Source organism: Atractosteus spatula, chromosome 15, assembly GCF_055471065.1.
Source record: "Atractosteus spatula isolate fAtrSpa1 chromosome 15, fAtrSpa1.hap1, whole genome shotgun sequence".
Classification (NCBI taxonomy): Eukaryota; Metazoa; Chordata; class Actinopteri; order Semionotiformes; family Lepisosteidae; genus Atractosteus; species Atractosteus spatula.
The window spans coordinates 3,470,204-3,486,896 of NC_142720.1; the positions used below are offsets into that span (position 1 = coordinate 3,470,204).

The following is a 16,693-nucleotide window of genomic DNA, read 5'->3' on the forward strand; positions in this document are numbered from 1 at the left end:
GGTGATCAGCTAATGCCAAAGATATGGATTTCTATGAAGTCCCTGTATGAATGATGTCCAGGCTGGTCTACTTTCATTGTTTTCTACCAGTATATTTACAGCGTCCTGGAACTTTAAAATAGTGAATAACGGACACAACATTGTGAAATTTCCCCTGTAGTGGAGTGGTGTGTTAAAAGTTGGCTTTTGACACAGTGGTTCAGACTTGTATAAATAAACTTTAATACAGAGATCACATCTTTGGTACTTTGTGCCTGATGAAAGTTTAGATTGGTACAGTAACATCAGGTGGTTGTCTGTCTAAGGGAAGCATGGCAAATGGCAAATTAACCTAAATAAGAGGCTATTTTATGTTCTTAGGCCACTGTGGTTTAAACTAGATAAGCTCTAATTTAAAAAAAATATATAGAATTTTTTTTATTAAACAGTGTACAGGTCATTACAGCCAGATAATTCAGTCCATTTATTTGCTCCTCTGCACCTGTGGCTGTAAAGTGAATGATTCTGATGAAGAAGAAGGAAGAATAGTCAATACTGTGTTCCCTAGCTAGAGCTGCACAGTGGAACTGGCACAAAAATCCATCTGCTGAGGTCCAAGGTGCTTGAAGAAACCAGTACTTATCCAGATCCAAAACTCCCTCACGATTTTTTGATGACTTCTTCCTTCAGTTTTTCAGCCAAGTGTTTCCGTTTCTGCAGCTGTCTTTTCTCCTCTTCAGAAATTTCCTTTTGAGAAAACAAAACATTAACATTGTGCCCCATAGCACCTCCTGCCTTTACTTAAGACCTATGCTACTGGGCACTTGAATTACAACAACCCTGACGTTTGCTGTAGCTCTACATGTGCGGGTTATACCCACAGGCAAAACCTCCTACCAGCCATGATGCAGCTGCATGATCAGTAAAGAAACCTAAAACAATAATATTACCCACTCAGAAGAGATTTATTTTTTGTCAAGGGTATATTGAACATGAAGATAGCACATCATCAGCAGATTAAAGCTGACCCTCCCCTACACAGAATGATGTAGATGATTTTGTGTAATGTTCTATGCAGAAATAAAAGGGACTCAATCCCAAATGCATCACACAACAAAACACTGTTTAGGTGCCCTGTGTGCCTGTCTCGGCTGGGACCAGTTCGCTGCCTGTACACTCTCTTCAGCAACTTTATCATTGACTCGTGTACCAGAACTGTCCTTTTTTGCATGACGACAGAAACAGTACAGTATACAACTGTGAAACAAAGGCAACGCAAAACAAAAAGGAAGTCCTGGTTTGAAGTGCTGTGTAATTAATGACATCACAGTGTTTGCTTAATGGTTGTAGCAGCGCAGTGTCCCAAGTTCTTCGTTTAAAATAATGTGTTGAGTACATGGATAATAAATTTGTTTGGCAGTACTGAACCTAGTTGTTTGATGCAAGGGTTGTTCAAAAAGTGGGGTTTAAGTATGTAAAATGAAATATAGCATCTGTACATTTTTTTCATTGGAGCACTGATTTTCAAGATATTGCTAATTGATATTGATATTGATATTAACCAGTATCTGTCAAAAGTTAGTAATTATCTTTCTGCCATGCTTGTCCTCGATGAAGGAAATTCCATCCTAAAGTATCAGTGATTATTTGCATCAAGGAGGATCAAAATACTACAGAAATTTATGTGGCATTCAGATGACTTGGACATACAGTATTCCTATTCTGATCCCAATTAACCTCCACCTTGATAAAACAGTTATTGCTGGTGTGTCTGCTACAGGTCAAAAGGTTCATTACCACGGTCCTGGGGGCAAGAGCCACTGGTGATTCCTCTGACGTGGACAGTTTGTCTCTCTGCTCTCTCTTCATGGCTAGCAGCCTGTCCCTCTGCTGTCTCAGATAGTGCGCCCTCTGCTGGAGTTGCTCCTGCTGTGCAGCCGACAGCTCCTACAGCACACGCGCACACGCACAGTTTAAGTAACTCAGTTTGCTAACAAGGCCTAATGACACTCCAGATTTGCACCAGTGAGTACTCAAGCTGCTATTAACAACTGAGAGGTGTAATGAACTTCCTTCAGTCCTTCCAACTGTAAAAAGAGCACGTGAACTCACCGTGAAAGGCCTGGATATCCCGGCCTCCCTACGCGCCTCTTCCAGCCAGGCCTCGGCAGCCTCGGTGCTGCTCTTCTCCCTGGGGTCTGCCGCTGGCTCGGACCCCCTGACTGGAGCTCTCACAGGGGCCAGAAGCTTAGCATCTGCACCGCTCCTCCCTGGGCGACACATTCAACAGTTTGCACCAGATTATTCACTGACTGCACCCAAAACACTCATTCCAGCCTGAAGAGGCACAAAACTCACTGCAGTCCCATGCGGGGAAAGGAGAAGAATGTGTGCATAGCTGCCTAACAGGTACCTGGAAAATTTCAGTGTTTTTGGGCCGAAACGTGTTTTCTTTCTTCTCTCTTCAGCATGGAATAAACCTATTACTCGTTCCTCTGCAGCCAACACATGCTGATGCAGCTCCCCACCTGAACATATTCTCACTATGTTTTCTCCAGGTGCTTCAGATCCCTCCCACAGTCCAAAACCCCCTCAGGATTTTCTGAGGACTTCCTTCAGCTTTTCAGCCAAGAGTTTCTGTTTCTGCAGCTGTTGCCTTTAAATGGCATCTCTCCGTTGTGCCCTCTCCTTATGCATGGGTGCCCAAGGGCTGTCCCACCCCGAGTGAATCCTGCATGTGCCTGCCAGGTTTATAGCTGAACCCGCTAAGTGTAAAGCAGTTACTGAACATGGATGGTTTCTTGTTGCGGATTAGAGCAGCACTATTCTACATGGCTATAGGACATCTTGGGTATACACTGGTCTTGTCTTTGCTAAGCAAATAAACACCACAGTGCGGACTCCTCTAAGTTGTACACTCCAGAGTGTTACAAGACCACCATTAATAAGAGCCAGACCAGTTCATTTGTCATAAGATTTAAATATACTGTTTCACTTTAATTATTATATTAGCAACTGAATGACATTTGCATTACTTATATAGTAATGCAAAGGTTGTACAGTTGCTAATACAGTACCACATAATTCACAAGACACAAGACACAAGCACATCTTTACACCTACCACCTACCAGGCAGCAGCTTTGCAGTGGGCTGTGTGCCAGCTTTGTTGGTGCCGTGTGTCATGTTATCCCCGGCTTTGGCAGCACTTTTTATATTTTTGTCCTCGGCCATCCTTGAGGCATTGCACACCTACAAAAAAAACATACCAACATCACATTCTCTGGATTACATCTCGGCTGTCCATTTTAATCACACTATGTTAGCTCCAAGAACATCATCTTTCATGTAATGGTAGATTTAATTCATTTTTTTGTTCACATGCCCATCATTTCCCAAGCATATGGGTCCAAACAAACCCCGAATGTAGTTTATCATATCACTTTATCAAGTCAACACTACCTATGTTGATTACCGTACTGCAGGAAGTTGGAGCTGTTGTCTCATAAAAGCTGACTTGTTCATGTGTCAACAGGTTCAACAGGCTTGCAAAGAGTCAAGTACCCTGAACGTATTGAATGTCAGTCTGCCATCTCAGATCTACTAGGTTAACATCTGTAGATAGGCAGTCCTCCTTTCCAGTGTCCACAGCAAATAACAGTGTTGTCTTCTGGCTTTTTCTCTTCCTGTATTGTAATGCCATGAAATATTGTCACACAGCTTTGTTAAGTGCCTTGGGGCAACCTTGTTGTGAAAGGCGCTATATAAAAATAAACTGAAATATTGCATCAGGGTTTGGAGAAAAATCTCTTTCTGACTGAGAGAAACGGCGGCCTCAAGGATGCAACCCTGCAAAAATAAATGAAGTGGACAGAGGTCTTCTGACATTAAGGGTATTTTCAGTTAGTGGCTATAGACCATATTAATCCAGACTAATGAATCCCAAATCTGAATTAAGTAATAATCTTTACAATTATATAGCTTTTTTTCTGGACACTCCACTCAAAGCTCTTTACAGGTAATGGATTTTCCCCTCCACCACCACCATGTGGGCCAGCAGCCAGAGTGCGCCATCAGTGGGGAGGAGAGCAGAATGATGAAGCCAGTTTAGAGATGGGGATTATTAGGAGGCCATGACTGTAAAGGCTAATGGGAAATTGGCCAGGACGCCAGGGTAACACCCCTGCTCTTTTTGAGAAATGCCCTGAGATTTTTAATGACCACAGAGAGTCAGGACCTTGCTTTTATGTCTCATCTGAAGGATGGCGCCTTTTTTTAAATACTTTAAGTAAGACTGGTTTGCACTGAAAAGCAGGTCCCTGGACCTGGAAACTCGCTGCTGCCGCAGGAGGAGAGACTCACAGAAGGCGTGCTCTCGGTCCGTTTCTCAGACGCCTGGCCTGGCACTGTGTCCTGCCGCTCGGTGCTGTCAAAGGCCATCCGCTCTGTACTGCTGTTGGAAGTCGAGCCACCCTCGTCCTCCGACAGCCGCCTCCTCGCCATGTCCTGCTCATACTCTTCCTTTGATCTCCTGCACCCCCAGATAAGGGTAAAGGTAAAGGTGAAAGTCGGTCCTCAAAACTGCTGCCATTACCCCCGTGCCAAAAAAGCCCAACATGGCTCTCGACAATCTTAACAATTTTCGCCCCATCTCCAACTTACCCTTCCTTGCAAAAATTCTAGAACGTGCTGTCACATTTCAGTTACATAACCACCTCATGACAAACAACCTTTTTGAACCCCTCCAATCTGGCTTCCATCAAATTCACAGCACAGAAACTGCCCAGGTCAAAGTCACTAACGATCTTCTGATAGCTTCTGATTCTGGTTCTCTTTGTATACTCATCCTTCTTGATCTCAGTGCTGCTTTAGACACTGTTGACCATGACATCTTACTTTCTTGTCTTGAGACTGTTTGGAGTTTCTGACACTGCTCTCAAATGGTTCAAGTCTTACCTCACTGATTACTGTCACTTTGTCTCTCTTAATAGGTATAGGTCTGAAATTTGTTTTGTTAAGTCTGGTGTTCCTCAGGGCTCAATACTGGGCCCCTTGCTCTTCAGCATTTACATGTTTCCACTTGATCAGCTTTTAAGATCACATGGCCTCAGCTATCATTTCTACGCTGATGATACTCAAATATACATTTACATTATGTAATATAAATATACATACATACCAAACCTGACAGTGATGTGACTGTCTCTATTCTATCTAATTGCACCTCTGACATAAAACTTTGATGACTCAAAATTTCCTTCATCTTAACTGTGACAAGTCTGAAGTCATGCTTATTGGCACCCCCCATCAACTTCGTAAAGCCAATCCTGTAACCCTATCTTTAGATGGTTCTGTACTTGAGCTTCGGTCTAAATTGAAAATCCTTGGGGTGATATTAGATTCTGGTTTAACATTCGACCCACATGTGCACCATATTGTTAAAACATCTTTTTTTCACCTCAGAAATATCGCTAGACTGCGCACTATGCTATCACTAACTGTGGCTGAATAGCTGATCAACACATTTGTGTTCTCTCGAATTGACTACTGTAATGCTCTACTCGCTGGGTTATCTAAATCTAATTTGAACAAACTGCAGTATGTCCAAAATTCGGTAGCCAGAATCCTGACCAGGTCTAGTGCAAGTGATCACATTACTCCTATCCTGGAGTCCTTGCACTGGCTTCCTGTCAAATTCCGTGTGGACTTTAAAATCCTCATGCTCACCTATAAGGCTCTGCATGGCTTGGCGCCTCAATACCTCTCTGAATTATTATCGCCTACTCCCCACCTCGCAACCTTCGCTCCTCTAATTCTGGTCACTTAACTGTCCCCCAAGCCCGTCTAAACTCTGTGGGTGAAAGGGCCCTCTCCTGTTATGCCCCCAAGCTCTGGAACTCTCTGCCCAAGGATATCAGAGAGTTTCCTCCCCTAAAGTCCTTCAAATCCAGATTCAAAACTTTCTTCTTTAGAAGACCCTTTACTTAACTGGTTCCATTCTTCACCCCTCTGCTTCTACTTTTCTTAGTACCACCATCCACAGTCTCCTCTGTATATTGTAATTGTGTTTTATCTTGTGTATTCTTTTTATTTATTGTTGTTATCATTCTGTAAAGCGTTTTGAGAAGCCACCTTTAAAGGCGCTATATAAAATAAAGTTTATTATTATTATCTCACCCCAGCCTGGCTGTTTCAGCATCTTATAATGTTAGCATGCCCAAAGGGGTTGGGCAGCCAGTTGACCTTGGACCCCTGGAGGTTTTTTTTCTCCTTACTAAGGAGTTTTTGGTTCCTCTCCTCTGTTGTCTTCTGGTCTTTTCTGTTCTGTATTCACAACATGTATGGTATGTAGCGGCAATGCTTGTTAATAAGACAGAATTAAGTGTTGCTGTGCTTTCCCAAATGAGGCCCCATCTCTCTCTTCATCTCTGTGGTGCAGCCACAGAGAAGCTATTCATGCAGGCTGATTTAAAGATGTTTTCTTTTGATAAGGGACAGCTCCCAAAGGGGGATGCACTTAGCTAAGCCTGGCTATCATGATCAATGGTCATCCATTGGCGCCTATCTGTCTAGGGAGTGCCAGATGGACATCTGGACTGCATTCCTAAGTGTCAGGAGTAAGTGACTCATATCTCACCTTGATCAACCAATCAGGGACTGGCAGGGCAGGTTAACCCCACGTGGGACTCTGATGCCCATGAAACTTCCAGCCAATGAACAACCTGCAGTTCCTCCAGGTAAAAACAGGCAACACAGGAGAATTCCAAAAAGGAGAATTCCAGGGGAAGAACAATTCCAGGGCAGGACGGCCCAGGAGCAGAAAGGCTCCCAAGGGCAGGACATCACCTGACCATCCTGAGACTCAGCCCGAACAACCACGTAACAGCCAGTGTGTCCGAGTGCCAGAACTTTCCTTTGTTCTAAGAGTCTAGAGTGGAGGTTGCCAGTGTAACCAGAGGATCCACCCAAGGTTAGCACCAGCAGCAAGCCTCGTGAACAGGTCGGAACTGTGGACAGCTGAATCAGTGTTCAGAACTAGCGCTTCATCAGGAACAAACCGGTCTTCTTCCTGACCTGCTGGGACCCACAGTCATCTTTTCTCCTGTGCACAAACTTCACTAGTTAAAGCCAACACTAACTAGCCGGTCTTCAGAGAGCAGCGCAGCAGGAATCTCTCCAGCTGCACCGAGCCACTGCCTGGCATCGAGCCAGAGAGCGCGGATTGGACAGCAACAAGCCTGCAACTGTTTCTTTGCTTCTGTCTGCAGGAGATCTGAATCCCCAGAGATTGGATGAGTATTCAACTTCACTGCATTACAGCTCGAGAATTCAATTGTTATCCCAACCAGTTGATATCAATTTAATTCCTAAGAGTTATGTACTTGTTTCGAGTATCTAATATAGAAGTTATAACCAAGTTCATTTACGAAACGGTCTAAATGAATGATATACCGAACGTATGTCCTCTTGATATGTGTAACTCTTCGTAACTGAATGAATAAATATATTTGTATTCTGATGACCCTCACGATAAGATCTGTTAGGTTTATATGCATATTCTATGTATTAATAAATGTATCCTCGTGTATTAGTACCTGTGTGTGTGCGTTGTTTGAGTTATACCGCATGGTTGGATTCTAAGACCATCAAAAGAATCATTTTGTGACTTAATGCTACAATTAATAATTGTCCCAGTAAATGCCCAAACCCCTACAGAACTGGTGCCTCGTGAGAGCACACTACAGAGGTGAAAAACTGAAACAGAAATCCCAGTGAATAAATGAAACTAGTTTCCACATTACAAGGCAACAGACATTACTACATCAACCAGGAGCATCAGGGAGAAAAGGGATAGAGGGGTATCTGATAAGATCCATGTCAGCTTTTGTTCAAAATCCATCAGAGCTAAAAATACTATTTACACAGTTGCCTCACAGTGCAAATCCCACAACCTGATATTAACAGTCTTAAGAAGATTACTTCACCATAGACACAGCTCCTAAGACCTAGCTTAGCGGGAATAGCATCAATCCCATTATGGGACTATCCAGAGCTCCCACAGCAGGAAGTTATCATTCCTGCAGGTGATCATCCACTTTCACCAGACCCACAACTCTTCACTTCTTTACAGCGTCCACTGCAAGACAGTGACTGCGAGAAAACTCTCATCAGAGAGACGTCACGTGTATATATGTAAGAGAAGCAGAAGTTACAGAAGTTACAGAGTGGGAGAGGAACTGAGAGCTGCCAGTCCAGAGAGTAGTAACCAGGTACATTTCAGGGCTGAAGGGAATGTCCAACTCCGAAAGGCTAAAAGAACTGTATAGATCTAGAATGGAGCATGAACAGACTACGAGAGGACCCGATTCAAATATTCAGAAGCTCAACCCAGCGGACCACTTCAGACTCGACAGTGAAAACAAAACAGAGGAGTCAAGTGGACACTACATAGAAGCTCGTCTAAAAGTGAGATCAGAAAGTAAGTAGTTCACCACACAGAATGTGAGTAATGTGGGGTGTGGAACAAGCTACCCACACATGTTTTTGAAGCCAATACCCCAGATTCTTTCAAGAAACAGCCAGAAGGAAACCTTGGATCAATTACAAGTAATCACACACGTCTGATAGGCCTTCTCATTTGTAACCTCTTATGTTTTCATAACCAACTGCATTTTGCGAAGCGTCCCACACTGAAACAAGCTTTAAGGCTGTTTCGGAAAGCAGCAGGACACTGCTGAGTCCCATTCTTTCACCCCTGTCCCCTGGCAAACTCTCTGATCTCAGCCACAGCGCCAAGTCCTTCATTCACCTGCTGATCTAATCAGAGGTGGATGAGCTCCAAGATTCAGTCTAAGCCCTGCATGGGTCACTGGGGCACAGTGAAGCATGTTATTCTCCACATCAGCACTGGCAGCACTCTGACCAGAGTGCCGTTCACTGTGTAGACGCTAGGTAAAGGAAACAGGATGGCTGCCAGCAAATGACAGGGTAGACCTGAACTACTGGAGGTCCAGTTAAACCTGCTCAGAAATCCTGGAGAGAGAAAAGGAAGAAACGAGAATAAATTAACTTGTGCAATTCCACAGATTCCCTTTAGAGCCCAGAGCATGGCAAGCAGCCCAAGTACAAGGCTGTACAAGTACAAGCATGCTTTTTCATACTTTGTTTTCTATTAATAATCTGAATATTTATAATAATATTCAGAATATTTATGTTAACAAAAAGCATGAATTGGCCATCAAAAGAAACTCATACAAAAAAAGAAAATCACTGTGCCTAAACCACACTAAGGCTGTCCCCATTCATCATGAAAGAGTCCAGTTAGTCACACCTAGACTACACAAATGTAAAATTTGGGAATTCAGTGCATTTCTTTTCTATTATAACAAGAAAAGAATAGTAAAGGATAAAGTAAAATGTCTCTAAAATGTGCTCATTCATAAAAACTACAAATACAAAATATGAAATGCTAAGCTATATATGGCTACTTATGATAAAGACTTTGCTGTCTGTGTTAATAATTTACATATAGAAATGATAAAGCACATAATACAAAGTAAATGTTAGGAAAGAGTTTAAAGTACACAATTTCAATCAACTGATGATTGACAGTACAACTTGTGTATTTTGGTCACCAAAACTATCAAAAACAAATTGTTGCCTTGGAATCAGTCCAGAGAAGTGCTACTGGATTCATTCTGGGGCTTAAGCGAATGTCCTACACTGACAGGCTGAAGGTACCAAACCTTTGAGGAGACCTGATCCCAGAATTCATCATCCTCGGCGGCATCAACAATGTCAACCTAGCAGAAGTATTGAAAGTCACAGCGTGACATCACCCAGCAGACAAGTGGAAACTACATGGAAGTGCATTGAAAACGGGAGCCCTGTCTTTACACAGAAGGTTGTGGGAGTGTGGAACAAGCTACCCTGCCATATTGCCCAAGCAGATACTCAGTATTCTGTCTGGGAATGCTCAGATGAGATCCTCAGATCAGTTTGTTATCTACCAACTGGGCTAGATGGGCTGAATGGCCTCATTTTCCATTCATTAAAAAGTTGATCATTCACTTACTTCAGCACTTCTTTCAGTATCCTTAACTCCTGCTGCTCCAGCTCTGATATCATGTCCGCACCATCTGTCAGACACTCGGGCAGGGTACCTGCGCAGTGGGGAGAGTTAACATACCTGAGCAGCACAGACAGACTTATTAGCTGCAGTAGTATCTGGCTGAAACCCTAAGGGTGAGTTACAATGAGAGCCATACAACAAAAATACATTTGAAAAGCTACAGCAAGCTCTGTAATACCAAAAAAAGATAAGAGAAACAGGGCGTAACACCAATGTGACACAGAAGAAGGGAGTGCAACAATATGAACTACAAACAGCATTTTACTGATGGGAGGCAGGAGCAGATCTCAGGATTTGCCTGTCCTTATTGCTCAAACTAGACATCCAATCCCTGCCTGAATCACATGCATACGCTCATGACCTCTTAAAATCTCTGAATTGTACAATTACATATATCAGCTAAAATACATTTACAACAAAAAGTATTGATTACACTTTGAAGTTTGCATGTTTAGATCAAGAACATAAGTGATATTACATATTTCAGACTAGGAATAAATATGAGTATTTAGTGTTTTCATTAATGTATTCACTCAGCTCATGTTTAATGGGTGTGTGTAGGGGGCACAGTTCCAAGTTTCAAGTTACTGCTGGCTGTTAAGATGTTAAAACAGACTCCTGAAGGCTTTGGGCCTCAACTGCCTGCCGAGTGCCAACACTTGAATAACTCTGCAAAGCTCTTAGTCTGACATTTAAACACAGGAACAAGGCATCATCCACAGAGAAACACTTTGCAGAGACAAATTTGGTGAGGTCCTTTCATCTTAAAACCAAGAAAATCTCTTAACGACCCAGGAAAGTCTAAGATGAATAAAGCTTCAGTGTTAATCCATCTGGGGTCGAGCAAACAGCTCTACACAGTGAAACTGTTGCAACTGACTTTGCTTCTCCTTCATGTTTCTTCATGAAGATGAAGAGTCTGGTTTGAACAAACCCTGAAGCCTGAACAGTTTTCTATCCTGCAGGCTGATCTGATCAGATCCTAAGAGCTAAATAAAGGTGGACCTGACCAGTACTGGGATAGAAGTCCTCCGACGATCAGAGGACTCTCTGGATCAGTAATCCACTATTAAAGGAAGGAAGTGCCATGGATTGGATTTTAAGTCAAGGTCCTAAGTATTCTGTCATAAAGACCACATGGCACTGAATATAAAAAGCAGACATCTTAACCCTGGTGTCCTGGCTAAATTCTGCTAAGGACAATCTGACCCCGTAACATTCCTACTTAATTCAACTGGTGTGGCAGTTCCCACCTGATCTGCTGTGTAATGGGGCAGCTGACGCATAATATCAATTGTAAGTCACCCAGGTGGGGCTGCACTCCAGTGGTGAAAGAATTGGGTCCTCTCCTATAGGCAAGATCATTCAGGACAGAAAGCAGTACGTAAAGGAAAGAATTATTACCATTCCTCTCCTGAATCACACGCAGGGCCTGCAGCTGCAGCTCCACATTCTTCTGAACCATCAGTGACTTGAACACCTCAAAATCCTCTGTTGCAAGCACTGGCTGAAAGACATTCTAGGGGAGCAGAAAACAGGAAGTCGTCTTAGTGTGGCCGAAGGGTTCCAGCAAAGCATAGGAAAGACGAAGACAGTGTGCACACACACCCTCTGCATCGCCCACTGTAGGGCCATGCACTTCTTTGTACACTGAACCCTAGAGCAGAATCAACACTGATGACAACCTGTTCTTTACTAAGGTGTCCCTATGATACATGCCAGGGGTTTTGCAGAGTTCAGAAACAAACTAACCCTCTGTAAAACAGGGAATTCATCCATCCATTTCCTAACCACTTTATGCAATACAGGGTTGAGAGGGAGTCAAAGCCTATCCAATGCCAAGCAACGGGCACAAGGCAGGATGCACAAGACAGCAGTCCAGCACAGAGCTCACACAGACACACACACACACTTGACCCAGGGCCAGTTCTCATACCAGTCATTGGACTGCAGAAGGAAACCCCCACAGACACAGGGAAAAATGCCAAGTCCATGCAGAGAGTACACAGGAATTGAACCCAGGGCCCCACTAACCACTGTGCCAGTCCTGAGGGAGCTCAATTATTTAGTACCCAAGGGATACATGCAATCTCCTGGAATCAAAGAAGTGGTTAGGACACAGAATTATTATTTTATAAAAGAATACTGTTGTTAATATTGTGCTTATTAATCTCTTTTCATGGTGAGATCATAAACGTGCTTTACAGTTATCTTAAGATAACTTATTTTAGTGGAAAACAACAAAAACACACTCATAAAGCATAGATGCTCCCAGCTCTTTCAGGCTCAGGGAAATACTGAGAGACTATCGCTATTCCTTTCTTTGGCGCCTACCCTACTGAAAGCAGAGGAAAACACTTCAGTGTTTAGCAAAGGTCCAAGCATCCTACATCCTCCACAGTGTTAGTAATATGAATGTCTACGACAAAGTGTGCAGTTTATACATATTTTATGAAATACAATTTTTTATTTCTATGAAGAGAAACATTTATTCCTCCACAATGCCCCCTGCTTACCAATCTCAGCTTTCTGGTAACTGATCAGTTTAAACTTTCATTAAGAAAACCTTCATTTGAACATTTCAAAGCTGTATGTAATAAATTTAATGGGTTTGTAGATTCATAATATAGGCTTTATTAAAGAATCCTGTTACACGTATTGCTGGCGTTGTAGGTTTTGTTTAATACCATAACCATGGGACAATGTAAAACAATCTGATGTATGGAAAGTGGTCTGTTAGGTTAATGAGGCTTTAATGGTCAGTAATTAACACAGCAATACTGTTGTTATTGTAATTCTTTTGTACTATATAAAAGTTCAGAAATTATTACTCGATTCTTCTGGGATTTGGGAAAAGGATTTACATACTGTATACTATTGTGGGAATTAAGTTTTCGATTTACAGTTTTTTGCCTTTTGATCAAGTTACATGAAACGAATTGTGTTTGTAAATGAAGGGGTAACTGTACTGTATTTTTCCTAAATTTTTCGCCCACAGTTTGTAGTAGCGGGTAGAGGGATATCGCACAAAGAGGCTTTGTAATGTAATTCCTTGAGAAATGGCAGGTGAGAGAAAGCTGATGTTACAACAGAAAAGCAACGACTTCAGTCAACACAGGTGAGCCATTTACTTTTGTTAATAGGAGCTGGAGCCTGATTTTCGGGTTTGAAGAAGAGACCTTCTGAAGTCCCTTCACTACCCTGCATTCAAACTCAGGCTTCACAAAGTTCCCGTTTCTCCTTTGGCCAATTCTTTTTTATATTCACAAATTAGAATGGATCCCAGCCTTGGTCAAAGCCATCTGTCTACGAACGTCTCACTTAACACTGTCTCATGTCAGCTGTGTCGTCAGCACGGGCTCCTCAATGCTGACGTTGAGTTCAGAGTTTTATATAATTGTCAAGAAGCAGGCAACAACACACCAAGTACAGTACTTCATGATGATGGGCAAAATGAACAAAAACCAGCAATTACACAATGTTTTTTTTAACGCTCATTTACTGTGCAAAAACTTTCTCTTAAGCAAAAGCTAACTCCTCAGCCTTACAATGGACATTTTTCATTTCTCCTTTTAGGAGACAGAAAACAAAAGAGTGAATTTGGATGCTAAACAGCCTATCTCCTCAAGAGTGCCTCTCTGGAATTGGAGTGTTGGCTAGTCTGGATGCAAATGATTCTGTAAGAGCAGAACAAGGCACTCAGCAGCCACTCGCTGCATCGCAGCAGGACATCGGAAACAAGGATGCGCCACAGCCATCAAGGTCACTTGGTACCAGCCAGTGAGGACAGGACTCAGGCTGGCAGGATATCTCTGCGATCACAGCATCCAGGAGTTCTGGTGCTTGACCGGCCACACAATGCTAGTCACTAACCTGCAGGGCTTTGGACTTGGCGAGTGGAGAGGTGCAGGCTTCCAACAGCTGCTCCTCATTGATCCCAACCTCCTGCATGTAGTTTTCCAGCAGTTTTTCTACCTGCAATAAGTGAACAGAGTAAGACTCTTCCAGGCCTGCAGACTGTGGACAGTGTCTGGGGTTCCTGTCCTACCAATAGGTCAAGTGAATTCAGGCTCCACTTGTGCTTGAACAGTGGCAACAGCACTTTGGTTAGTGCAAACTAAACTTTCTACTGTTCTGTGAAATTAAAACCATGCTAAGGAAATACAAGTCAGGGATCAGTTCCCAGGCTGAGCTCTCGGGAGTCCCACACCAGACTAGTCTTACATTGTGAAACATGGATCATAGTGTTGGTTTTGGCAAAGTGCATCTATGACAGCCTGCAGGCACTCTAGGGACTTTAGCACACAAATCCCCTCTTTTTCAGGATGTCAAAGAGGTGAGGTGTGTACAAGAGTAACTGGAACATTCCACTCATATTCAAGAAACTCAGCCAGGAAGTGACAACACTGTTTGTAAAAACTTCAGTTAAAGCCACAACTTAATCAACTTACTGCAAGGAGACAAACACATGGAAAAATAAATGGAAAAGGCTGGTTTAAGAAGCTGCACTAAACTGAACACCTTTCATTTTTTTGAATGCTTGAAGGAATTACACTGTTTCCTTAAATGAAAAAGCGATAAATAACAGGACCACCTCAGAAATGTTTTCACATATTGTTTATTCTGAAGAGCCCTTTCTTGAAAGAGAGTAAAACATGAATGAAAGTTAAAACACAGTTACTCACAACTCGTACTGTTTACTTCTTATATGCCGATTATGAGCTCTCATCATTTAGCCATATGACTTCACACTTACAGCTTCCAGAAAAAACAAAACAATGCTAAACCTCTTGTACCCTCTGAACTACACTGAGAGCAAGATTCGGATATAAATGGTAAAATGCTAAATCCTGGGAAAGGTGGAAAAAAGGTGAAATCACTCTGCAGTGATTACAGAATTTTGCTGCTTATAAAAATACACACAATACTTTTATACTATTTTCTGTTTGGTTCAATACCTTTTTTCTAATGTTAGTTAAAACAGCCCTCATCGCCTAACGAGCCCCATCCACTCTTACTCACCAGCTCCTTGTACTGCTGATGGATCTCCGTGTAGGTCAGTTTGTTTTCATCTTCGTCATCGAAGACTGGAAGCGAACCACAACACGCAGAACGTGAGAGCAGGGTGGCAGGCGGAGGTCACGCACGTCTCTGACGGACACACCATGATTCCCCACCTGGCACAATGGGAGCTTAAACCAGCCCCCCCCCGAGTTCCACAATCTTACTTATCATCTTCTTCTTAACACCGCTATCATTATAGAACAGCACAACCATCGTCAAAGAGGTCAGGACAAAATATTTCAGGAACAGGTCCTGTAAAATAATCTCTAATAACAATTGTTCTGTAATATTTAAGAGTTGCAGAAGTGAGACATCGCGGTACTCCTGGGGACACAGAGCCGTCTCCCCGACAGGAGTAGCACAGATTCAGAGGAGGGGGTGAGACACACGCTTCATAAGGCGCATAGGCTTCGACAGAAGCCTGTGTTTGTAGAGGGCATTTAGGCTGATTTGATTTATCCCAGTAGTTTTGTTACATATGTTCACCATTTTCCCCCCAACAAATCACAATTTGAAGTTACCGAACTAACAGATTAAACTGCATGTTAAGGCACTTCCAAAGATGACGTACAAAAAAACTGCAAAAATTGATTAATTAAGCAGGCAACCGGCACGTGACACGTGGACGGCCGAACCGAACCGTGCACATCAAGGGGTGGCCGTGCTCTGCTAGCACGAGGAGGGGTCGCTGCTGTGGACTCAAAATTACGTCAGTCCACACAGCACGCCCCCCCCGCTCCCGAATTTCACACCTCCACCTGATTCAAACAGAAAACAACAACGCCACCGCTAAAACAGTCTTAACCAACACCCCCACCTCTCTCTTGCGATCAGTGTGTGAACACGGCACTCTGCACCGAGGGCGTTTTCAAGCACCAGCACCAATGCAGAGACGGGAACAACCGCATTCAGCGCAGACACCCCCTGCGGCATCACCACCCACCCCAGGACCCTGCCGAGCCTGACCTCGGGTCCAGCACCGCGCTACAGGCTCGCAGCAGTGCACCCCACTTAATGCAAACACCCCCTCGAGTGATGTCAATAGACGAGACTCTACCTGTGCATTTATTCTCCATAAAATCCGTGAGTGGCACGACCCACGCCGGGCTGCCCAGGTATCCCGCAATGCTCTCCACAACCCAATCGCTGTCCTCTGCCATGTTCAGGGATACGGGGCGGCCTGTGCGGCTCAGTCTCGTCCTGCTTCTGTCCAGGAGGGCGCTTGCTCAGCCGCAGACACTCGGGCATTTGTTGTTGTTACTCGGCAGCAACTCCCACCACCAGCTCCCCGTTTTCTGGCGTCGCTCCGCCCGCAGCAAACCAGCGCCGCGGCCAGGAGCTGCGCAGGCGCACTCCCCCCGCGACCCGGATGACGCTAATCGGCTTCCATGGCAACGCCGTGCGTCAGACCGCCGTGCTCCGCTCGCGGATGAGCTGCTGTGAAGCACGCAGCCCTCCGCTGTGCACGCTAATCCTCGCGGCCTGGTATGGTCTGTGCTCTTAAAATAAGCATTTTAAT

At 43.6% G+C, this 16,693-nt stretch overlaps 1 protein-coding gene across 1 annotated transcript; it reads right to left on the bottom strand.

Annotated features, from left to right (window-relative positions):
• Positions 1-201: 201 nt before the first annotated feature.
• Positions 202-16,551, bottom strand: cfap36 (cilia and flagella associated protein 36). The gene is made up of 10 exons (XM_088934457.1): positions 16,232-16,551; positions 15,133-15,197; positions 13,984-14,085; positions 11,515-11,629; positions 10,054-10,141; positions 4,341-4,509; positions 3,110-3,230; positions 2,092-2,249; positions 1,777-1,926; positions 202-726 (listed from the first exon to the last, which is right to left on the bottom strand). The coding sequence occupies exons 1-10, from the start codon at positions 16,332-16,334 to the stop codon at positions 640-642; spliced, it is 1,158 nt and encodes a 385-aa protein (XP_088790583.1). The 5' UTR covers positions 16,335-16,551; the 3' UTR covers positions 202-639.
• Positions 16,552-16,693: the final 142 nt, after the last annotated feature.

Excerpts from the sequence above, each read along its gene's own strand:
- cfap36 (XM_088934457.1), bottom strand. The coding sequence starts at position 16,334 with ATGGCAGAGGACAGCGATTGGGTTGTGGAGAGCATTGCGGGATACCTG. Across the intron at positions 10,142-11,514 it reads TGTGATTCAGGAGAGGAATG|GTACCCTGCCCGAGTGTCTG; the intron begins GTAATAATTCTT and ends CCCACTGCGCAG. Across the intron at positions 727-1,776 it reads CTCTTGCCCCCAGGACCGTG|GAAATTTCTGAAGAGGAGAA; the intron begins GTAATGAACCTT and ends TTTTCTCAAAAG.